This window comes from Stylophora pistillata, chromosome 12, assembly GCF_964205215.1.
Source record: "Stylophora pistillata chromosome 12, jaStyPist1.2, whole genome shotgun sequence".
Classification (NCBI taxonomy): domain Eukaryota; kingdom Metazoa; phylum Cnidaria; class Anthozoa; order Scleractinia; family Pocilloporidae; genus Stylophora; species Stylophora pistillata.
Genome location: NC_142530.1, coordinates 27,559,215 through 27,585,464, shown reverse-complemented (window position 1 = coordinate 27,585,464; position 26,250 = coordinate 27,559,215). Strand labels below are relative to the sequence as shown.

The following is a 26,250-nucleotide window of genomic DNA, read 5'->3' as shown; positions in this document are numbered from 1 at the left end:
CCCTCCTTGCAGGAACAAGAGTAAGATCCCTTGCCGTTTCTACACATAGCATTCTCGTCACATGGATTCCTCAGGCATACATCAACATCTACAACTAAACCAAATTACAGAAGATATCGACCCAAATTTAATATAAAATATGATGTGATGAAGAATTCAGGATCTATGCCTGCATGGAGCAAGTTAAAATGTTGGATTATTTACAAGATTCAATACACATTTCACATTATAACTGAATGACAACACTTAAAACGTATATAAAATCACAGCTAACAAAAATTCATTCCTCCGAAAGTAAAAAACAAAAATAACCAAACAAACAAAAAGACTAACCAGTAAACGGGGAGGTTGTTAATATGCTCTGGATACTTGAAGGATGAGTCGCAGACGAAAGACTTCTCAAAACTACATCCGTCGCCAAACTCAACACCATAATTGGAGATAACAATTTACTACTTTCACTTCTAATAAAATCAGTCGACAATACTGCCACCGATGATGGTGACAGCAGCAGTGACCTTTCCAAAGACTGCCCACCGGTCCTTTGCTTTGATCCCAAACTGGAGACTAAAACTGCTGCTGACGATCTCCTGCTGCTCTCTCTGCTAACACCAACAGTCGACAATAACACAACTGACGATTCTAATACTGCCAGTGAACTTTCCGAAGATCCTCTCAATGAGCTTTGTTCTGATACCACGCTGGACTTTATTGTTGATAACAAGGATCTGCTGCTGTCTCTGCTACCAGACACAGAGGACGAGAGCACAACCAATGAGGGTGAAAGAGACTCTGATCTCCCTGAAGTTAGTTTGACCGTTCTGTGGTCCGATGACACACTAGAACTAACCGTTAAATATGACGAACTGCTGCTTTCTCTGCTCACACTCAAAGTAGGCGAGGATGCTTCCAACGAAGGTGATAGCAAAACTGCCTTTTCTGCTGATGACAGTTTAACTGTCCTTTGCTCTGAAGTTCTACTGGAGACTATTATCGAGGATGGTGATACACTGATTCCACTGCTAACATCAAAACTTGAGTATTTCACTACCGACCCTGCTCCTTCTACTGAGGACCTCTCTGAAGACAGCTCAACTGTACTGTCCTCCAATTTCAAAATGGACAGTATTGTTGGTGATAACGATCTCCTGCTTTCCCTAATCATAACATCAGTCGACAATACTGTCGCCGATGATGGTGACAACACCAATGAGCTTTCCAAAGACTGCCCACCTGTGCTTTGCTTTGATGCCACACTGGAGACTAAAACTGCTGACGAAGATCTGCTGCTGCTCTCTCTGCTAACGTAAAAAGTGGACAACAATGCAACTGACGATAGTGATACTGCCGATGATTTTGCTGACGATCCGGTCAATGTGCTTTGTTCTGATGTCACACTGGACTCTATTGTTGATATTAAGAATCTGCTGCTGTCTTTCCTAGTACCAAAAGTTGACGAGAGCACAACCAATAAAGGTGACACGGACTCTGATCTCTCTGAAGATAGTTTGACTGTGCTGTGGTCTGATGGGAGACTGGAAGTAACCATTTGAGATGACGAGCTGCTACTTTCTCTGCTCACACTCAAAGTTGGCGAAAATAGTTGCGACGAAGGTGATACCAATACTGACCTCTCTGCTGATGACAGGTCAACTGTCCTTTGCTCTGAAGTTTTACTGGAGACTATTACATAGGATGGTGATACACTGATTCCACTGCTAACATCAAAAGTTGAGGATTTCATTACCGACCCTGCTCCTTCCACTGATGACCTCTCTGAAGACAGTTCCACTGTACTGTCTTCCGATTTCAGAGTGGACACTATTGTTGGTGATACCGATCTCCTGCTTTCCCTCGTAATAACATTAGTCGACAATACTGCCACCGATGATGGTGACAGCAACAATGAGCTTTCCAAAGACTGCCCACCCGTACTTTGCTTTGATGAAACACTGGAGACTAAAACTGCTGATGACGATCTGCTGCTGCTGCTCTCTCTGCTAACACCAAAAGTCGACAATAACGCAACTACCGATGATGATACTGCCGATGAGTTTTCTGAAGATCCTCTCAATGTGCTTTGTTCTGATGTCACACTGGACTCTATTGTTGATAACAACGATCTCCTGCTGTCTCTGCTACTAGCAACAGTGGACGAGAGCATAACCAATGAAGGTGACGCGGACTCTGATCTTTCTGAAGATAGTTTGACTTTGCTGTGGTCTGATGGGACACTAAAACTAACCATTAAAGGTGACAAGCTGCTGCTTTCTCTACTCACACTCAAAGTAGGCAAAAATCCTTGCGACAAAGGCCATACCAATACTGACCTTTCTGCTGATGACAGCCCAAATGTTCTTTGTTCTAAGGTTCTACTGGAGACTATTCTTAAGGATGGAGATACACCGACTCCACTACTAACACCAACACTCGAGGATTTCACTACCAATGATGCTACTTCCATCGATGACCTTTCTGAAGAACCCTGAACTGTACTGTCCTCAGATGTGAAACTGGACACTATTTTTGGTGGTAACGATCTGCTGCTTTCCCTCATAGTACCATCCGTGGACAATACTGCCACCGATGATGGTGACAGCAGCAATGAGCTTTCCAAAGACTCTCCATCTGTCCTTTGGTTTAATGCGATACTGGAGACTAAAACTGCTGATGACGATTTACTGCTGCTCTCTCTGCTAACACCAACAGTCGACAATAACACAACTGACGATGGTAATGCTACCAGTAAACTTTCTGAAGGTCCTCTCAATCTGCTTTGTCCTGATGTCACGCTGGACTTTATCGTTGATAACAAGGATCTGCTGCTGTCTCTGCTACTAGCAACAGTGGACGAGAGCACAACCGATGAGGGTGAAAAAGACTCTGATCTCTCTGCAGATAGTTTGACTGTTCTGTAGTCTGATGACACACTAGAACTAACCATTAAAGATGACGAGCTGCTGCTTTCTCTGCCCACACTCAAAGTAGGCAAAGATGGTTGCAACGAAAGTGATAGCAAAACTGACTTTTCTACTGATGGTAATTCAACTGTCCTTTTCTCAGAGGTTCTACTTGAGAATATTATCGAGGATAAAGACACACTGATTTCACTCCTAACATCAGAACTTGAGGATTTCACTACCGACCCTGCTCCTTCTACTGAGGACCTCTCTGAAGACAGCTCAACTGTACTGTCCTCCGATTTAAAAATGGACAGTATTGTTGGTGATAACGATCTCCTGCTTTCCCTCATAGTAACATCAGTCCACCATACTGCCACCGATGATGGTGACAGCAGCAGTGACCTTTCCAAAGACTGCCCACCGGTCCTTTGCTTTGATTCCATACTGGAGACTAAAACTGCTGCTGACGATCTCCTGCTGCTCTCTCTGCTAACACCAACAGTCGACAATAACACAACTGACGATTCTAATACTGCCGGTGAACTTTCCGAAGATCCTCTCAATGAGCTTTGTTCTGATACCACGCTGGACTTTATTGTTGATAACAAGGATCTGCTGCTGTCTCTGCTACCAGAGACAGAGGACGAGAGCACAACCAATGAGGGTGAAAGAGACGCTGATCTCCCTGAAGTTAGCTTGACCGTTCTGTTGTCGGATGACACACTAGAACTAACCGTTAAATATGACGAACTGCTGCTTTCTCTGCTCACACTCAAAGTAGGCGAAGATACTTCCAACGAAGGTGATAGCAAAACTGACCTTTCTGCTGATGACAGTTTAACTGTCCTTTGCTCTGAAGTTCTACTGGAGACTATTATCGAGGATAGTGATACACTGATTCCACTGCTAACATCAAAACTTGAAGATTTCACTACCGACCCTGCTCCTTCTACTGAGGACCTCTCTGAAGACAGCTCAACTGTACTGTCCTCCAATTTCAAAATGGACAGTATTGTTGGTGATAACGATCTCCTGCTTTCCCTAATCATAACATCAGTCAACAATAATGTCGCCGATGATGGTGACAACACCAATGAGCTTTCCAAAGACTGCCCACCTGTGCTTTGCTTTGATGCCACACTGGAGACTAAAACTGCTGACGAAGATCTGCTGCTGCTCTCTCTGCTAACGTAAAAAGTGGACAACAATGCAACTGACGATAGTGATACTGCCGATGATTTTGCTGACGATCCGGTCAATGTGCTTTGTTCTGATGTCACACTGGACTCTATTGTTGATATTAAGAATCTGCTGCTGTCTTTCCTAGTACCAAAAGTTGACGAGAGCACAACCAATAAAGGTGACACGGACTCTGATCTCTCTGAAGATAGTTTGACTGTGCTGTGGTCTGATGGGAGACTGGAAGTAACCATTTGAGATGACGAGCTGCTACTTTCTCTGCTCACACTCAAAGTTGGCGAAAATAGTTGCGACGAAGGTGATACCAATACTGACCTCTCTGCTGATGACAGGTCAACTGTCCTTTGCTCTGAAGTTTTACTGGAGACTATTACATAGGATGGTGATACACTGATTCCACTGCTAACATCAAAAGTTGAGGATTTCATTACCGACCCTGCTCCTTCCACTGATGACCTCTCTGAAGACAGTTCCACTGTACTGTCTTCCGATTTCAGAGTGGACACTATTGTTGGTGATACCGATCTCCTGCTTTCCCTCGTAATAACATTAGTCGACAATACTGCCACCGATGATGGTGACAGCAACAATGAGCTTTCCAAAGACTGCCCACCCGTACTTTGCTTTGATACAACACTGGAGACTAAAACTGCTGATGACGATCTGCTGCTGCTGCTCTCTCTGCTAACACCAAAAGTCGACAATAACGCAACTACCGATGATGATACTGCCGATGAGTTTTCTGAAGATCCTCTCAATGTGCTTTGTTCTGATGTCACACTGGACTCTATTGTTGATAACAACGATCTCCTGCTGTCTCTGCTACTAGCAACAGTGGACGAGAGCATAACCAGTGAAGGTGACGAAGACTCTGATCTTTCTGAAGATAGTTTGACTTTGCTGTGGTCTGATGGGACACTAAAACTAACCATTGAAGGTGAAAAGCTGCTGCTTTCTCTACTCACACTCAGAGTAGGCAAAAATCCTTGCGACAAAGGCCATACCAATACTGACCTTTCTGCTGATGACAGCCCAACTGTTCTTTGTTCTAAGGTTCTACTGGAGACTATTCTTAAGGATGGAGATACACCGACTCCACTACTAACACCAACACTCGAGGATTTCACTACCGACGATGCTGCTTCCACCAATAACCTCTCTGAAGAAAGCTGAACTGTACTGTCCTCTGATGTGAAACTGGACACTATTTTTGGTGGTAACGATCTGCTGCTTTCCCTCATAGTAACATCCGTGGACAATACTGCCACCGATGATGGTGACAGCAGCAATGAGCTTTCCAAAGACTCTCCATCTGTCCTTTGCTTTGATGCGATACTGGAGACTAAAACTGCTGATGACGATTTACTGCTGCACTCTCTGCTAACACCAACAGTCGACAATAACACAGTCGACGATGGTAATACTGCTAGTAAACTTTCTGAAGATGCTATCAATGTGCTTTGCTCTGGTGTCACGCTGGACTCTGATCTTTCTGAAGATATTTTCACTTTTTTGTGGTCTGATGACACACTAGCACTAACCATTAAAGATGACGAGCTGTTGCTTTCTCTGCTCACACTCAAAAGAAGCGAGGATGCTTGCAATGAAGTTGTTAGCAAAACTGACCTTTCTGCTGATGAGAGTTCAACTGTCCTTTCCTCGGAGGTTCTACTGGAGGCTATTATTGAGGATAAAGATACAGTGACTCCACTGCTAATACCAAAAGCCGAGGATTTCACTACCGACGACGCTCCTTCCACCGATGATCTCTCCGAAGACAGCTGAGCTTTACTCTTCTGCGATGCCACGCTGGACAGTATTGTTTGTGATAACGATCTCCTGCTTTCCCTCGTAATAACATTAGTCGACAATACTGCCACCGATGATGGTGACAGCAACAATGAGCTTTCCAAAGACTGCCCACCCGTACTTTGCTTTGATGAAACACTGGAGACTAAAACTGCTGATGACGATGTGCTGCTGCTGCTCTCTCTGCTAACACCAAAAGTCGACAATAACGCAACTAACGATGATGATACTGCCGATGAGTTTTCTGAAGATCCTCTCAATGTGCTTTGTTCTGATGTCACACTGGACTCTATTGTTGATAACAACGATCTCCTGCTGTCTCTGCTACTAGCAACAGTGGACGAGAGCATAACCAATGAAGGTGACGCGGACTCTGATCTTTCTGAAGATAGTTTGACTTTGCTGTGGTCTGATGGGACACTAAAACTAACCATTGAAAGTGACAAGCTGCTGCTTTCTCTACTCACACTCAGAGTAGGCAAAAATCCTTGCGACAAAGGCCATACCAATACTGACCTTTCTGCTGATGACAGCCCAACTGTTCTTTGTTCTAAGGTTCTACTGGAGACTATTCTTAAGGATGGAGATACACCGACTCCACTACTAACACCAACACTCGAGGATTTCACTACCGACGATGCTGCTTCCACCAATGACCTCTCTGAAGAAAGCTGAACTGTACTGTCCTCTGATGTGAAACTGGACACTATTTTTGGTGGTAACGATCTGCTGCTTTCCCTCATAGTACCATCCGTGGACAATACTGCCACCGATGATGGTGACAACAGCAATGAGCTTTCCAAAGACTCTCCATCTGTCCTTTGCTTTGATGCGATACTGGAGACTAAAACTGCTGATGACGATTTACTGCTGCTCTCTCTGCTAACACCAACAGTCGACAATAACACAGTCGACGATGGTAATACTGCTAGTAAACTTTCTGAAGATGCTATCAATGTGCTTTGCTCTGGTGTCACGCTGGACTCTGATCTTTCTGAAGATATTTTCACTTTTTTGTGGTCTGATGACACACTAGCACTAACCATTAAAGATGACGAGCTGCTGCTTTCTCTGCTCACACTTAAAAGAAGCGAGGATGCTTGCAATGAAGTTGTTAGCAAAACTGACCTTTCTGTTGATGAGAATTCAACTGTCCTTTCCTCGGAGGTTCTACTGGAGGCTATTATTGAGGATAAAGATACAGTGACTCCACTGCTAATACCAAAAGCCGAGGATTTCACTACCGACGATGCTCCTTCCACCGATGATCTCTCCGAAGACAGCTGAGCTGTACTCTTCTGCGATGCCACGCTGGACAGTATTGTTTGTGATAACGATCTCCTGCTTTCCCTCGTAATAACATTAGTCGACAATACTGCCACCGATGATGGTGACAGCAACAATGAGCTTTCCAAAGACTGCCCACCCGTACTTTGCTTTGATGAAACACTGGAGACTAAAACTGGTGATGACGATCTGCTGCTGCTGCACTCTCGGCTAACACCAAAAGTCGACAATAACGCAACTAACGATGATGATACTGCCGATGAGTTTTCTGAAGATCCTCTCAATGTGCTTTGTTCTGATGTCACACTGGACTCTATTGTTGATAACAACGATCTCCTGCTGTCTCTGCTACTAGCAACAGTGGACGAGAGCATAACCAATGAAGGTGACGCGGACTCTGATCTTTCTGAAGATAGTTTGACTTTGCTGTGGTCTGATGGGACACTAAAACTAACCATTGAAGGTGACAAGCTGCTGCTTTCTCTACTCACACTCAAAGTAGGCAAAAATCCTTGCGACAAAGGCCATACCAATACTGACCTTTCTGCTGATGACAGCCCAACTGTTCTTTGTTCTAAGGTTCTACTGGAGACTATTCTTAAGGATGGAGATACACCGACTCCACTACTAACACCAACACTCGAGGATTTCACTACCGACGATGCTGCTTCCACCAATGACCTCTCTGAAGAAAGCTGAACCGTACTGTCCTCTGATGTGTAACTGGACACTATTTTTGGTGGTAACGATCTGCTGCTTTCCCTCATAATAACATCCGTGGACAATACTGCCACCGATGATGGTGACAGCAGCAATGAGCTTTCCAAAGACTCTCCATCTGTCCTTTGCTTTAATGCGATACTGGAGACTAAAACTGCTGATGACGATTTACTGCTGCTCTCTCTGCTAACACCAACAGTCGACAATAACACAACTGACGATGGTAATGCTACCAGTAAACTTTCTGAAGGTCCTCTCAATCTGCTTTGTTCTGATGTCACGCTGGATTTTATCGTTGATAACAAGGATCTCCTGCTGTCTCTGCTACTAGCAACAGTGGAAGAGAGCACAACCGAGGAGGGTGAAGCAGACTCTGATCTCTCTCCAGATAGTTTGACTGTTCTGTAGTCTGATGACACACTAGAACTAACCATTAAAGATGACGAGCTGCTGCTTTCTCTGCCCACACTCAAAGTAGGCAAAGATGGTTGCAACGAAAGTGATAGCAAAACTGACTTTTCTCCTGATGGTAATTCAACTGTCCTTTTCTCCGAGGTTCTACTTGAGACTATTATCGAGGATAAAGACACACTGATTTCACTCCTAACATCAAAACTTGAGGATTTCACTACCGACCCTGCTCCTTCTACTGAGGACCTCCCTGAAGAGAGCTCAACTGTACTGTCCTCCGATTTCAAAATGGACAGTATTGTTGGTGATAACGATCTCCTGCTTTCCCTCATAGTAACATCAGTCCACAATACTGCCACCGATGATGGTGACAGCAGCAGTGACCTTTCCAAAGACTGCCCACCGGTCCTTTGCTTTGATTCCATACTGGAGACTAAAACTGCTGCTGACGATCTCCTGCTGCTCTCTCTGCTAACACCAACAGTCGACAATAACACAACTGACGATTCTAATACTGCCAGTGAACTTTCCGAAGATCCTCTCAATGAGCTTTGTTCTGATACCACGCTGGACTTTATTGTTGATAACAAGCATCTGCTGCTGTCTCTCCTACCAGAGACAGAGGACGAGAGCACAACCAATGAGGGTGAAAGAGACGCTGATCTCCCTGAAGTTAGTTTCACCGTTCTGTGGTCGGATGACACACTAGAACTAACCGTTAAATATGACGAACTGCTGCTTTCTCTGCTCACACTCAAAGTAGGCGAAGAAGCTTGCAACGAAGGTGATAGCAAAACTGACCTTTCTGCTGATGACAGTTTAACTGTCTTTTGCTCTGAAGTTCTACTGGAGACTATTACATAGGATGGTGATACACTGATTCCACTGCTAACATCAAAACTTGAGGATTTCACTACCGATCGTGCTCCTTCTAGTGAGGACCTCTCTGAAGACAGCTCAACTGTACTGTCCTCCGATTTCAAAATGGACAGTATTGTTGGTGATAACGATCTCCTGCTTTCCCTAATCATAACATCAGTCGACAATACTGTCGCCGATGATCGTGACAACACTAATGAGCTTTCCAAAGACTGCCCACCTGTGCTTTGCTTTGATGCCACACTGGAGACTAAAACTGCTGACAAAGATCTGCTGCTGCTCTCTCTGCTAACGTAAAAAGTGGACAACAATGCAACTGACGATAGTGATACTGCCGATGATTTTGCTGAAGATCCGGTCAATGTGCTTTGTTCTGATGTCACACTGGACTCTATTGTTGATATTAAGAATCTGCTGCTGTCTTTCCTAGTACCAAAAGTTGACGAGAGCACAACCAATAAAGGTGACACGGACTCTGATCTCTCTGAAGATAGTTTGACTGTGCTGTGGTCTGATGGGAGACTGGAAGTAACCATTTGAGATGACGAGCTGCTACTTTCTCTGCTCACACTCAAAGTTGGCGAAAATAGTTGCGACGAAGGTGATACCAATACTGACCTCTCTGCTGATGACAGGTCAACTGTCCTTTGCTCTGAAGTTCTACTAGAGACTATTACATAGGATGTTGATACAGTGATTCCACTGCTAACATCAAAAGTTGAGGATTTCATTACCGACCCTGCTCCTTCCACTGATGACCTCTCTGAAGACAGTTCCACTGTACTGTCTTCCGATTTCAGAGTGGACACTATTGTTGGTGATACCGATCTCCTGCTTTCTCTCGTAATAACATTAGTCGAAAATACTGTCACCGATGACGGTGACAGCAACAATGAGCTTTCCAAAGACTGCCTCGGCGTACTTTGCTTTGATACAACACTGGAGACTAAAACTGCTGATGACGATCTGCTGCTGCTGCTCTCTCTGCTAACACCAAAAGTCGACAATAACGCAACTAACGATGATGATACTGCCGATGAGTTTTCTGAAGATCCTCTCAATGTGCTTTGTTCTGATGTCACACTGGACTCTATTGTTGATAACAACGATCTCCTGCTGTCTCTGCTACTAGCAACAGTGGACGAGAGCATAACCAGCGAAGGAGACGAAGACTCTGATCTTTCTGAAGATAGTTTGACTTTGCTGTGGTCTGATGGGACACTAAAACTAACCATTGAAAGTGACAAGCTGCTGCTTTCTCTACTCACACTCAGAGTAGGCAAAAATCCTTGCGACAAAGGCCATACCAATACTGACCTTTCTGCTGATGACAGCCCAACTGTTCTTTGTTCTAAGGTTCTACTCGAGACTATTCTTAAGGATGGAGATACACCGACTCCACTACTAACACCAACACTCGAGGATTTCACTACCGACGATGCGGCTTCCACCAATGACCTCTCTGAAGAAAGCTGAACTGTACTGTCCTCTGATGTGAAACTGGACACTATTTTTGGTGGTAACGATCTGCTGCTTTCCTTCATAGTAACATCCGTGGACAATACTGCCACCGATGATGGTGACAGCAGCAATGAGCTTTCCAAAGACTCTCCATCTGTCCTTTGCTTTGATGCGATACTGGAGACTAAAACTGCTGATGACGATTTACTGCTGCTCTCTCTGCTAACACCAACAGTCGACAATAACACAGTCGACGATGGTAATACTGCTAGTAAACTTTCTGAAGATGCTATCAATGTGCTTTGCTCTGGTGTCACGCTGGACTCTGATCTTTCTGAAGATATTTTAACTTTTTTGTGGTCTGATGACACACTAGCACTAACCATTAAAGATGACGAGCTGCTGCTTTCTCTGCTCACACTCAAAAGAAGCGAGGATGCTTGCAATGAAGTTGTTAGCAAAACTGACCTTTCTGCTGATGAGAGTTCAACTGTCCTTTCCTCGGAGGTTCTACTGGAGGCTATTATTGAGGATAAAGATACAGTGACTCCACTGCTAATACGAAAAGCCGAGGATTTCACTACCGACGACGCTCCTTCCACCGATGATCTCTCCGAAGACAGCTGAGCTTTACTCTTCTGCGAGGTCACGCTGGACAGTATTTTTTGTGATAACGATCTCCTGCTTTCCCTCGTAATAACATTAGTCGACAATACTGCCACCGATGATGGTGACAGCAACGATAAGCTTTCCAAAGACTGCCAACCCGTACTTTGCTTTGATGCAACACTGGAGACTAAAACTGCTGATGACGATCTGCTGCTGCTGCTCTCTCTGCTAACACCAAAAGTCGACAATAACGCAACTACCGATGATGATACTGCCGATGAGTTTTCTGAAGATCCTCTTAATGTGCTTTGTTCTGATGTCACACTGGACTCTACTGTTGATAACAACGATCTCCTGCTGTCTCTGCTACTAGCAACAGTGGACGAGAGCATAACCAATGAAGGTGACGCGGACTCTGATCTTTCTGAAGATAGTTTGACTTTGCTGTTGTCTGATGGGACACTAAAACTAACCATTGAAAGTGACAAGCTGCTGCTTTCTCTACTCACACTCAAAGTAAGCAAAAATCCTTCCGACAAAGGCGATACCAATACTGACCTTTCTGCTGATGACAGCCCAACTGTTCTTTGTTCTAAGGTTCTACTCGAGACTATTCTTAAGGATGGAGATACACCGACTCCACTACTAACACCAACACTCGAGGATTTCACTACCAACGATGCTGCTTCCACCGATGACCTCTCTGAAGAAAGCTCAACTGCACTGTCCTCTGATGTGAAACTGGACACTATTTTTGGTGGTAATGATCTGCTGCTTTCCCTTATAGTAACATCCGTGGACAATACTGCCACCGATGATGGTGACAGCAGCACTGAGCTTTCCAAAGACTCTCCATCTGTCCTTTGCTTTGATGCGATACTGGAGACTAAAACTGCTGATGACGATATACTGCTGCTCTCTCTGCTAACACCAACAGTCGACAATAACACGACTGACGATGGTAATGCTCCCAGTAAACTTTCTGAAGACCCTCTCAATCTGCTTTGTTCTGATGTCACGCTGCACTTTATTGTTGATAACAAGGATCTCCTGCTCTCTCTGCTACTAGCAACAGTGGACGAGAGCACAACCGATGAGGGTGAATCAGACTCTGATCTCTCTGCAGATAGTTTGACTGTTCTGTAGTCTGATGACACACTAGAACTAGCCATTAAAGATGACAAGCTGCTGCTTTCTCTGCCCACACTCAAAGTAAGCAAAGATGCTTGCATCCAAAGTGATAGCAAAACTGACTTTTCTGCTGATGGTAGTTCAACTGTCCTTTTCTCCGAGGTTCTACTTGAGACTATTATCGAGGATAAAGAGACACTGATTCCACTCCTAACACCAGAAGTCGAGGATTTCAGTACCGACGATGCTCCTTGCACCAATAACCTCTCCGAAGACAGCTGAACTATACTGTCCTCTGATGTCAAACTGGACAGTGTTGTTGGTGATAACGATGTCCTGCTTTCCCTCATAGTAACATCAGTCCACAATACTGCCACCGATGATGGTGACAGCAGCAGTGACCTTTCCAAAGACTGCCCACCGGTCCTTTGCTTTGATTCCATACTGGAGACTAAAACTGCTGCTGACGATCTCCTGCTGCTCTCTCTGCTAACACCAACAGTCGAAAATAACACAACTGACGATTCTATTACTGCCCGTGAACTTTCCGAAGATCCTCTCAATGAGCTTTGTTCTGATACCACGCTGGACTTTATTGTTGATAACAAGAATCTGCTGCTGTCTCTGCTACCAGAGACAGAGGACGAGAGCACAACCAATGAGGGTGAAAGAGACGCTGATCTCCCTGAAGTTAGTTTCACCGTTCTGTGGTCGGATGACACACTAGAACTAACCGTTAAAGATGACGAGCTGCTGCTTTCTCTGCTCACACTCAAAGTAGACGAAGATGCTTCCAATGAAGGTGATAGCAAAACTGACTTTTCTGCTGATGACAGTTTAACTGTCCTTTGCTCTGAAGTTCTACTGGAGACTATTATCGAGGATGGTGATACACTGATTCCACTGCTAACATCAAAACTTGAGGATTTCACTACCCACCCTGCTCCTTCTACTGAAGACCTCTCTGAAGACAGCTCAACTGTACGGTCCTCCGATTTCAAAATGGACAGTATTGTTGGTAATAACGATCTCCTGCTTTCCCCAATCATAACATCAGTCGACAATACTGTCGCCGAAAATGGTAACAACACCAATGAGCTATCCAAAGACTCCCCACCTGTGCTTTCCTTTGATGCCACACTGGAGACTAAAACTGCTGACGAAGATCTGCTGCTGCTCTCTCTGCTAACGTAAACAGTGGACAACAATGCAACTGACGATGGTGATACTGCCGATGATTTTGCTGACGATCCGGTCAATGTGCTTTGTTCTGATGTCACACTGGACTCTATTGTTGATATTAAGAATCTTCTGCTGTCTTTCCTAATACCAAAAGTTGACGAGAGCACAACCAATAAAGGTGACACGGACTCTGATCTCTCTGAAGATAGTTTGACTGTGCTGTGGTCTGATGGGAGACTGGAAGTAACCATTTGAGATGACGAGCTGCTACTTTCTCTGCTCACACTCAAAGTTGGCGAAAATAGTTGCGACGAAGGTGATACCAATACTGACCTCTCTGCTGATGACAGGTCAACTGTCCTTTGCTCTGAAGTTCTACTGGAGACTACTACATAGGATGGTGATACATTGATTCCACTGCTAACATCAAAAGTTGAGGATTTCATTACCGACCCTGCTCCTTCCACTGATGACCTCTCTGAAGACAGTTCCACTGTACTGTCTTCCGATTTCAGAGTGGACACTATTGTTGGTGATACCGATCTCCTGCTTTCCCTCGTAATAACATTAGTCGACAATACTGCCACCGATGATGGTGACAGCAACAATGAGCTTTCCAAAGACTGCCCACCCGTACTTTGCTTTGATGCAACACTGGAGACTAAAACCGATGATGACGATCTGCTGCTGCTCTCTCTGCTAACACCAAAAGTCGACAATAACGCAACTAACGATGATGACACTGCCGATGAGTTTTCTGAATATCCTCTCAATGTGCTTTGTTCTGATGTCACACTGGACTCTATTGTTGATAACAACGATCTCCTGCTGTCTCTGCTACTAGCAACAGTGGACGAGAGCATAACCAATGAAGGTGACGCGGACTCTGATCTTTCTGAAGATAGTTTGACTTTGCTGTGGTCTGATGGGACACTAAAACTAACCATTGAAGATGACAAGCTGCTGCTTTCTCTACTCACACTCAAAGTAGGCAAAAATCCTTGCGACAAAGGCGATACCAATACTGACCTTTCTGCTGATGAGAGCCCAACAGTTCTTTGTTCTAAGGTTCTACTCGAGACTATTCTTAAGGATGGAGATACACCGACTCCACTACTAACACCAACACTCGAGGATTTCACTACCAACGATGCTGCTTCCACCGATGACCTCTCTGAAGAAAGCTGAACTGTACTGTCCTCTGATGTGAAACTGGACACTATTTTTGGTGGTAACGATCTGCTGCTTTCCCTCATAGTACCATCCGTGGACAATACTGCCACCGATGATGGTGACAGCAGCAATGAGCTTTCCAAAGACTCTCCATCTGTCCTTTGCTTTGATGCGATACTGGAGACTAAAACTGCTGATGACGATTTACTGCTGCTCTCTCTGCTAACACCAACAGTCGACAATAACACAGTCGACGATGGTAATACTGCTAGTAAACTTTCTGAAGATGCTATCAATGTGCTTTGCTCTGGTGTCACGCTGGACTCTGATCTTTCTGAAGATATTTTCACTTTTTTGTGGTCTGATGACACACTAGAACTAACCATTAAAGATGACGAGCTGCTGCTTTCTCTGCTCACACTCAAAAGAAGCGAAGATGCTTGCAATGAAGTTGTTAGCAAAACTGACCTTTCCGCTGATGAGAGTTCAACCGTCCTTTCCTCGGAGGTTCTACTGGAGGCTATTATTGAGGATAAAGATACAGTGACCCCACTGCTAATACCAAAAGCCGAGGATTTCACTACCGACGATGCTCCTTCCACCGATGATCTCTCCGAAGACAGCTGAGCTGTACTCTTCTGCGATGTCCCGCTGGACAGTATTGTTGGTGATAACGATCTACTGCTTTCCCTCGTAATAACATTAGTCGACAATAGTGCCACCGATGATGGTGACAGCAACAATGAGCTTTCCAAAGACTGCCAACCCGTACTTTGCTTTGATGCAACACTGGAGACTAAAACTGCTGATGACGATCTGCTGCTGCTCTCTCTGCTAACACCAAAAGTCGACAATAACGCAACTAACGATGATGATACTGCCGATGAGTTTTCTGAAGATCCTCTCAATGTGCTTTGTTCTGATGTCACACTGGACTCTATTGTTGATAACAACGATCTCCTGCTGTCTCTGCTACTAGCAACAGTGGACGAGAGCATAACCAATGAAGGTGACGCGGACTCTGATCTTTCTGAAGATAGTTTGACTTTGCTGTTGTCTGATGGGACACTAAAACTAACCATTGAAAGTGACAAGCTGCTGCTTTCTCTACTCACACTCAAAGTAGGCAAAAATTCTTGCGACAAAGGCGATACCAATACTGACCTTTCTGCTGATGACAGCCCAACTGTTCTTTGTTCTAAGGTTCTACTGGAGACTATTCTTAAGGATGGAGATACACCGACTCCACTACTAACACCAACACTCCAGGATTTCACTACCAACGATGCTGCTTCCACCGATGACCTCTCTGAAGAAAGCTCAACTGCACTGTCCTCTGATGTGAAACTGGACACTATTTTTGGTGGTAGTGATCTGCTGCTTTCCGTCATAGTAACATCAGTCCACAATACTGCTACCGATGATGGTGACAGCAGCACTGAGCTTTCCAAAGACTCTCCATCTGTCCTTTGCTTTGATGCGATACTGGAGACTAAAACTGCTGATGACGATTTACTGCTGCTCTCTCTGCTAACACCAACAGTCGACAATAACACGACTGACGATGGTAATGCTCCCAGTAAACTTTCTGAAGACCCTCTCAATCTGCTTTGTTCTGATGTCACGCTGGACTTTATCGTTGATAACAAGGATCTGCTGCTCTCTCTGCTACTAGCAACAGTGGACGAGAGCACAACCGATGAGGGTGAATCAGACTCTGATCTCTCTGCAGATAGTTTGACTGTTCTGTAGTCTGATGACACACTAGAACTAGCCATTAAAGATGACGAGCTGCTGCTTTCTCTGCCCACACTCAAAGTAGGCAAAGATGCTTGCAACGAAAGTGATAGCAAAACTGACTTTTTTGCTGATGGTAGTTTAACTGTCCTTTTCTCCGAGGTTCTACTTGAGACTATTATCGAGAATAAAGACACACTGATTCCACTCCTAACACCAGAAGTCGAGGATTTCAGTACCGACGATGCTCCTTGGACCAATGACCTCTCCGAAGACAGCTGAACTATACTGTCCTCTGATGTCAAACTGGACAGTGTTGTTGGTGATAACGATGTCCTGCTTTCCCTCATAGTAACATCAGTCCACAATACTGCCACCGATGATGGTGGCAGCTGCAGTGACCTTTCCAATGACTGCCCACCGGTCCTTTGCTTTGATTCCCTACTGGAGACTAAAACTGCTGCTGACGATCTCCTGCTGCTCTCTCTGCTAACACCAACAGTCGACAATAACACAGCTGACGATTCTAATACTGCCAGTGAACTTTCCGAAGATCCTCTCAATGAGCTTTGTTCTGATACCACGCTGGACTTTACTGTTGATAAAAAGGATCTGCTGCTGTCTGTGCTACCAGAGACAGAGGACAAGAGCACAACCAATGAGGGTGAAAGAGACTCTGATCTCCCTGAAGCTAGTTTGACCGTTCTGTTGTCGGATGAGACACTAGAGCTAACGATTTGAGATGACGAGCTGCTACTTTCTCTGCTCACACTCAAAGTTGGCGAAAATAGTTGCGACGAAGGTGATACCAATACAGACCTCTCTGCTGATGACAGGTCAACTGTCCTTTGCTCTGAAGTTCTACTGGAGACTACTACATAGGATGGTGATACATTGATTCCACTGCTAACATCAAAAGTTGAGGATTTCATTACCGACCCTGCTCCTTCCACTGATGACCTCTCTGAAGACAGTTCCGCTGTACTGTCTTCCGATTTCAGAGTGGACACTATTGTTGGTGATACCGATCTCCTGCTTTCCCTCGTAATAACATTAGTCGACAATACTGCCACCGATGATGGTGACAGCAAAATTAACCTTTCCAAAGACTGCCCACCCGTACTTTGCTTTGATGCAACACTGGAGACTAAAACTGCTGATGACGATCTGCTGCTGCTGCTGCTCTCTCTGCTAACACCAAAAGTCGACAATAACGCAACTACCGATGATGATACTGCCGATGAGTTTTCTGAAGATCCTCTTAATGTGCTTTGTTCTGATGTCACACTGGACTCTATTGTTGATAACAACGATCTCCTGCTGTCTCTGCTACTAGCAACAGTGGACGAGAGCATAACCAATGAAGGTGACGCGGACTCTGATCTTTCTGAAGATAGTTTGACTTTGCTGTGCTCTGATGGGACACTAAAACTAACCATTGAAGGTGACAAGCTGCTGCTTTCTCTACTCACACTCAAAGTAGGCAAAAATCCTTGCGACAAAGGCCATACCAATACTGACCTTTCTGCTGATGACAGCCCAACTGTTCTTTGTTCTAAGGTTCTACTCGAGACTATTCTTAAGGATGGAGATACACCGACTCCACTACTAACACCAACACTCGAGGATTTCACTACCAACGATGCTGCTTCCACCGATGACCTCTCTGAAGAAAGCTGAACTGTACTGTCCTCTGATGTGAAACTGGACACTATTTTTGGTGGTAACGATCTGCTGCTTTCCCTCATAGTAACATCCGTGGACAATACTGCCACCGATGATGGTGACAGCAGCAATGAGCCTTCCAAAGACTCTCCATCTGTCCTTTGCTTTGATGCGATACTGGAGACTAAAACTGCTGATGACGATTTACTGCTGCACTCTCTGCTAACACCAACAGTCGACAATAACACAGTCGACGATGGTAATACTGCTAGTAAACTTTCTGAAGATGCTATCAATGTGCTTTGCTCTGGTGTCACGCTGGACTCTGATCTTTCTGAAGATATTTTCACTTTTTTGTGGTCTGATGACACACTAGAACTAACCATTAAAGATGACGAGCTGCTGCTTTCTCTGCTCACACTCAAAAGAAGCGAAGATGCTTGCAATGAAGTTGTTAGCAAAACTGACCTTTCCGCTGATGAGAGTTCAACTGTCCTTTCCTCGGAGGTTCTACTGGAGGCTATTATTGAGGATAAAGATACGGTGACTCCACTGCTAATACCAAAAGCCGAGGATTTCACTACCGACGATGCTCCTTCCACCGATGATCTCTCCGAAGACAGCTGAGCTGTACTCTTCTGCGATGTCACGCTGGACAGTATTGTTGGTGATAACGATCTACTGCTTTCCCTAGTAATAACATTAGTTGAAAATACTGCCACCGATGATGGTGACAGCAACAATGACCTTTCCAAAGACTGCCCACCCGTACTTTGCTTTGATGCAACACTGGAGACTAAAACTGCTGATGACGATCTGCTGCTGCTCTCTCTGCTAACACCAAAAGTCGACAATAACGCAACTACCGATGATGATACTGCCGATGAGTTTTCTGAAGATCCTCTCAATGTGCTTTGATCTGATGTCACACTGGACTCTATTGTTGATAACAACGATCTCCTGCTGTCTCTGCTACTAGCAACAGTGGACGAGAGCATAACCAATGAAGGTGAAGCGGACTCTGATCTTTCTGAAGATAGTTTGACTTTGCTGTGCTCTGATGGGACACTAAAACTAACCATTGAAAGTGACAAGCTGCTGCTTTCTCTACTCACACTCAAAGTAGGCAAAAATTCTTGCGACAAAGGCGATACCAATACTGACCTTTCTGCTGATGACAGCCCAACTGTTCTTTGTTCTAAGGTTCTACTCGAGACTATTCTTAAGGATGGAGATACACCGACTCCACTACTAACACCAACACTCCAGGATTTCACTACCAACGATGCTGCTTCCACCGATGACCTCTCTGAAGAAAGCTCAACTGCACTGTCCTCTAATGTGAAACTGGACACTATTTTTGGTGGTAACGATCTGCTGCTTTCCCTCATAGTAACATCCGTGGACAATACTGCCACAGATGATGGTGATAGCAGCAATGAGCTTTCCAAAGACTCTCCATCTGTCCTTTGCTTTGATGCGATACTGGAGACTAAAACTGCTGATGACGATTTACTGCTGCTCTCTCTGCTAACACCAACAGTCGACAATAACACGACTGACGATGGTAATGCTGCCAGTAAACTTTCTGAAGATCCTCTCAATCTGCTTTGTTCTGATGTCACGCTGGACTTTATCGTTGATAACAAGGATCTGCTGCTCTCTCTGCTACTAGCAACAGTGGACGAGAGCACAACCGATGAGGGTGAATCAGACTCTGATCTCTCTGCAGATAGTTTGACTGTTCTGTAGTCTGATGACACACTAGAACTAGCCATTAAAGATGACGAGCTGCTGCTTTCTCTGCCCACACTCAAAGTAGGCAAAGATGCTTGCAACGAAAGTGATAGCAAAACTGACTTTTCTGCTGATGGTAGTTCAACTGTCCTTTTCTCCGAGGTTCTACTTGAGACTATTATCGAGGATGAAGACACACTGATTCCACTCCTAACACCAGAAGTCGAGGATTTCAGTACCGACGATGCTTCTTGCACCAATGACCTCTCCGAAGACTGCTGAACTGTACTGTCCTCTGATGTCAAACTGGACAGTGTTGTTGGTGATAACGATGTCCTGCTTTCCCTCATAGTAACATCAGTCCACAATACTGCCACCGGTACCGATGATGGTGACAGCAGCAGTGACCTTTCCAAAGACTGCCCACCGGTCCTTTGCTTTGATTCCATACTGGAGACTAAAACTGCTGCTGACGATCTCCTGCTGCTCTCTCTGCTAACACCAACAGTCGACAATAACACAACTGACGATTCTAATACTGCCAGTGAACTTTCCGAAGATCCTCTCAATGAGCTTTGTTCTGATACCACGCTGGACTTTATTGTTGATAACAAGAATCTGCTGCTGTCTCTGCTACCAGAGACAGAGGACGAGAGCACAACCAATGAGGGTGAAAGAGACGCTGATCTCCCTGAAGTTAGTTTGACCGTTCTGTGGTCGGATGACACACTAGAACTAACCGTTAAAGATGACGAGCTGCTGCTTTCTCTGCTCACACTCAAAGTAGGCGAAGATGTTTCCAACGAAGGTGATAGCAAAACTGACTTTTCTGCTGATGACAGTTTAACTGTCCTTTGCTCTGAAGTTCTACTGGAGACTATTATCGAGGATTGTGATACACTGATTCCACTGCTAACATCAAAACTTGAGTATTTCACTACCGATCCTGCTCCTTCTACTGAGGACCTCTCTGAAGACAGCTCAACTGTACTGCCCTCCGATTTCAAAATGGACAGTATTGTTGGTGATAACGATCTCCTGCTTTCCCTAATCATAACATGAGTCGACAATACTTTCGCCGATAATGGTGACAACACCAATGAGCTTTCCAAAGACTGCCCACCTGTGCTTTGCTTTGATGCCACACTGGAGACTAAAACTGCTGACGAAGATCTGCTGCTGCTCTCTCTGCTAACGTAAACAGTGGACAACAATGCAACTGACGATGGTGATACTGCCGATGATTTTGCTGACGATCCGGTCAATGTGCTTTGTTCTGATGTCACACTGGACTCTATTGTTGATATTAAGAATCTTCTGCTGTCTTTCCTAATACCAAAAGTTGACGGGAGCACAACCAATAAAGGTGACACGGACTCTGATCTCTCTGAAGATAGTTTGACTGTGCTGTGGTCTGATGGGAGACTGGAAGTAACCATTTGAGATGACGAGCTGCTACTTTCTCTGCTCACACTCAAAGTTGGCGAAAATAGTTGCGACGAAGGTGATACCAATACAGACCTCTCTGCTGATGACAGGTCAACTGTCCTTTGCTCTGAAGTTCTACTGGAGACTACTACATAGGATGGTGATACATTGATTCCACTGCTAACATCAAAAGTTGAGGATTTCATTACCGACCCTGCTCCTTCCACTGATGACCTCTCTGAAGACAGTTCCGCTGTAGTGTCTTCCGATTTCAGAGTGGACACTATTGTTGGTGATACCGATCTCCTGCTTTCCCTCGTAATAACATTAGTCGACAATACTGCCACCGATGATGGTGACAGCAAAATTAACCTTTCCAAAGACTGCCCACCCGTACTTTGCTTTGATGCAACACTGGAGACTAAAACTGCTGATAACGATCTGCTGCTGCTGCTGCTCTCTCTGCTAACACCAAAAGTCGACAATAACGCAACTACCGATGATGATACTGCCGATGAGTTTTCTGAAGATCCTCTTAATGTGCTTTGTTCTGATGTCACACTGGACTCTATTGTTGATAACAACGATCTCCTGCTGTCTCTGCTACTAGCAACAGTGGACGAGAGCATAACCAATGAAGGTGACGCGGACTCTGATCTTTCTGAAGATAGTTTGACTTTGCTGTGCTCTGATGGGACACTAAAACTAACCATTGAAGGTGACAAGCTGCTGCTTTCTCTACTCACACTCAAAGTAGGCAAAAATCCTTGCGACAAAGGCCATACCAATACTGACCTTTCTGCTGATGACAGCCCAACTGTTCTTTGTTCTAAGGTTCTACTCGAGACTATTCTTAAGGATGGAGATACACCGACTCCACTACTAACACCAACACTCCAGGATTTCACTACCAACGATGCTGCTTCCACCGATGACCTCTCTGAAGAAAGCTCAACTGCACTGTCCTCTAATGTGAAACTGGACACTATTTTTGGTGGTAACGATCTGCTGCTTTCCCTCATAGTAACATCCGTGGACAATACTGCCACCGATGATGGTGACAGCAGCAATGAGCTTTCCAAAGACTCTCCATCTGTCCTTTGCTTTGATGCGATACTGGAGACTAAAACTGCTGATGACGATTTACTGCTGCTCTCTCTGCTAACACCAACAGTCGACAATAACACGACTGACGATGGTAATGCTGCCAGTAAACTTTCTGAAGATCCTCTCAATCTGCTTTGTTCTGATGTCACGCTGGACTTTATCGTTGATAACAAGGATCTGCTGCTCTCTCTGCTACTAGCAACAGTGGACGAGAGCACAACCGATGAGGGTGAATCAGACTCTGATCTCTCTGCAGATAGTTTGACTGTTCTGTAGTCTGATGACACACTAGAACTAGCCATTAAAGATGACGAGCTGCTGCTTTCTCTGCCCACACTCAAAGTAGGCAAAGATGCTTGCAACGAAAGTGATAGCAAAACTGACTTTTCTGCTGATGGTAGTTCAACTGTCCTTTTCTCCGAGGTTCTACTTGAGACTATTATCGAGTATGAAGACACACTGATTCCACTCCTAACACCAGAAGTCGAGGATTTCAGTACCGACGATGCTTCTTGCACCAATGACCTCTCCGAAGACTGCTGAACTGTACTGTCCTCTGATGTCAAACTGGACAGTGTTGTTGGTGATAACGATGTCCTGCTTTCCCTCATAGTAACATCAGTCCACAATACTGCCACCGGTACCGATGATGGTGACAGCAGCAGTGACCTTTCCAAAGACTGCCCACCGGTCCTTTGCTTTGATTCCATACTGGAGACTAAAACTGCTGCTGACGATCTCCTGCTGCTCTCTCTGCTAACACCAACAGTCGACAATAACACAACTGACGATTCTAATACTGCCAGTGAACTTTCCGAAGATCCTCTCAATGAGCTTTGTTCTGATACCACGCTGGACTTTATTGTTGATAACAAGAATCTGCTGCTGTCTCTGCTACCAGAGACAGAGGACGAGAGCACAACCAATGAGGGTGAAAGAGACGCTGATCTCCCTGAAGTTAGTTTGACCGTTCTGTGGTCGGATGACACACTAGAACTAACCGTTAAAGATGACGAGCTGCTGCTTTCTCTGCTCACACTCAAAGTAGGCGAAGATGTTTCCAATGAAGGTGATAGCAAAACTGACTTTTCTGCTGATGACAGTTTAACTGTCCTTTGCTCTGAAGTTCTACTGGAGACTATTATCGAGGATTGTGATACACTGATTCCACTGCTAACATCAAAACTTGAGTATTTCACTACCGATCCTGCTCCTTCTACTGAGGACCTCTCTGAAGACAGCTCAACTGTACTGCCCTCCGATTTCAAAATGGACAGTATTGTTGGTGATAACGATCTCCTGCTTTCCCTAATCATAACATGAGTCGACAATACTTTCGCCGATAATGGTGACAACACCAATGAGCTTTCCAAAGACTGCCCACCTGTGCTTTGCTTTGATGCCACACTGGAGACTAAAACTGCTGACGAAGATCTGCTGCTGCTCTCTCTGCTAACGTAAACAGTGGACAACAATGCAACTGACGATGGTGATACTGCCGATGATTTTGCTGACGATCCGGTCAATGTGCTTTGTTCTGATGTCACACTGGACTCTATTGTTGATATTAAGAATCTTCTGCTGTCTTTCCTAATACCAAAAGTTGACGAGAGCACAACCAATAAAGGTGACACGGACTCTGATCTCTCTGAAGATAGTTTGACTGTGCTGTGGTCTGATGGGAACCTGGAAGTAACCATTTGAGATGACGAGCTGCTACTTTCTCTGCTCACACTCAAAGTTGGCGAAAATAGTTGCGACGAAGGTGATACCAATACAGACCTCTCTGCTGATGACAGGTCAACTGTCCTTTGCTCTGAAGTTTTACTGGAGACTATTACATAGGATGGTGATACACTGATTCCACTGCTAACATCAAAAGTTGAGGATTTCATTACCGACCCTGCTCCTTCCACTGATGACCTCTCTGAAGACAGTTCCACTGTACTGTCTTCCGATTTCAGAGTGGACACTATTGTTGGTGATACCGATCTCCTGCTTTCCCTCGTAATAACATTAGTCGACAATAGTGCCACCGATGATGGTGACAGCAAAAATGACCTTTCCAAAGACTGCCAATCCGTACTTTGCTTTGATGCAACACTGGAGACTAAAACTGCTGATGACGATCTGCTGCTGCTCTCTCTGCTAACACCAAAAGTCGACAATAACGCAACTAACGATGATGATACTGCCGATGAGTTTTCTGAAGATCCTCTTAATGTGCTTTGTTCTGATGTCACACTGGACTCTATTGTTGATAACAACGATCTCCTGCTGTCTCTGCTACTAGCAACAGTGGACGAGAGCATAACCAATGAAGGTGACGCGGACTCTGATCTTTCTGAAGATAGTTTGACTTTGTTGTAGTCTGATGGGACACTAAAACTAACCATTGAAGGTGACAAGCTGCTGCTTTCTCTACTCACACTCAAAGTAGGCAAAAATCCTTGCGACAAAGGCGATACCAATACTGACCTTTCTGCTGATGACAGCCCAACTGTTCTTTGTTCTAAGGTTCTACTCGAGACTATTCTTAAGGATGGAGATACACCGACTCCACTACTAACACCAACACTCCAGGATTTCACTACCAACGATGCTGCTTCCACCGATGACCTCTCTGAAGAAAGCTGAACTGTACTGTCCTCTGATGTGAAACTGGACACTATTTTTGGTGGTAACGATCTGCTGCTTTCCCTCATAGTAACATCCGTGGACAATACTGCCACCGATGATGGTGACAGCAGCAATGAGCTTTCCAAAGACTCTCCATCTGTCCTTTGCTTTGATGCGATACTGGAGACTAAAACTGCTGATGACGATTTACTGCTGCTCTCTCTGCTAACACCAACAGTCGACAATAACACAGTCGACGATGGTAATACTGCTAGTAAACTTTCTGAAGATGCTATCAATGTGCTTTGCTCTGGTGTCACGCTGGACTCTGATCTTTCTGAAGATATTTTCACTTTTTTTTGGTCTGATGACACACTAGAACTAACCATTAAAGATGACGAGCTGCTGCTTTCTCTGCTCACACTCAAAAGAAGCGAGGATGCTTGCAATGAAGTTGTTAGCAAAACTGACCTTTCTGCTGATGAGAGTTCGACTGTCCTTTCCTCGGAGGTTCTACTGGAGGCTATTATTGAGGATAAAGATACAGTGACTCCACTGCTAACACCAAAAGCTGAGGATTTCACTACCGACGATGCTCCTTCCACCGATGATCTCTCCGAAGACAGCTGAGCTGTACTCTTCTGCGATGTCACGCTGGACAGCATTGTTGGTGATAACGATCTCCTACGTTCCCTCATAGTAACATCAGTCGAAAATACTGCCATGGATGATGGTGACAACACCAATGATCTTTGCAAAGACTGCCAATCCGTGCTTTGCTTTGATGTCACACTGGAGACTAAAACTGCTGACGAGGATCTGTTGGTGCTCTCTCTTCTAACATCAAAAGTCAACAATAACGCAACTGATGATGGTGATACTGCCAATGAGCTTTCTAAATATCCTCTCAATGTGCTTTGTTCTGATGCCATACTGGATTCTATCGTTGATAAAAAGAATCTGCTGCTGTCTCTGCTACTAGGAACAGTAGACGAGAGCACAATCAATGAAGATGACACAGACTCTGATCTCTCTGAAGATAGTTTGACTGCGCTGTGGTCTGATGGCATACTTGAAGCTTCTATTGAAGATGACGATTTGCTGCTTTCTTTGCTGACGTTTAAAGATAGTGTGGGTGTACTTGGATTCATGGGCACACTATGTGATGGAGGATTCGTGGCCTTTGGGAGAG

At 44.8% G+C, this 26,250-nt stretch overlaps 1 protein-coding gene across 1 annotated transcript in view; it reads right to left on the bottom strand.

The window, feature by feature from the left end:
* LOC111341836 (uncharacterized) overlaps nt 1–26,250 on the bottom strand; it is a 36,656-nt gene that overhangs the window by 7,161 nt on the left and 3,245 nt on the right. The window contains exons 2-4 of the mRNA XM_088740107.1: nt 24,222–26,239; nt 334–24,125; nt 1–94 (exon numbers count right to left, since the gene is read on the bottom strand). The exon at nt 1–94 is cut by the window's left edge and continues 29 nt beyond it. Coding sequence (XP_088596233.1) covers nt 1–94; nt 334–24,125; nt 24,222–26,239 — 25,904 coding nt within the window. The remainder of the gene's footprint in view (nt 95–333; nt 24,126–24,221; nt 26,240–26,250) is intronic.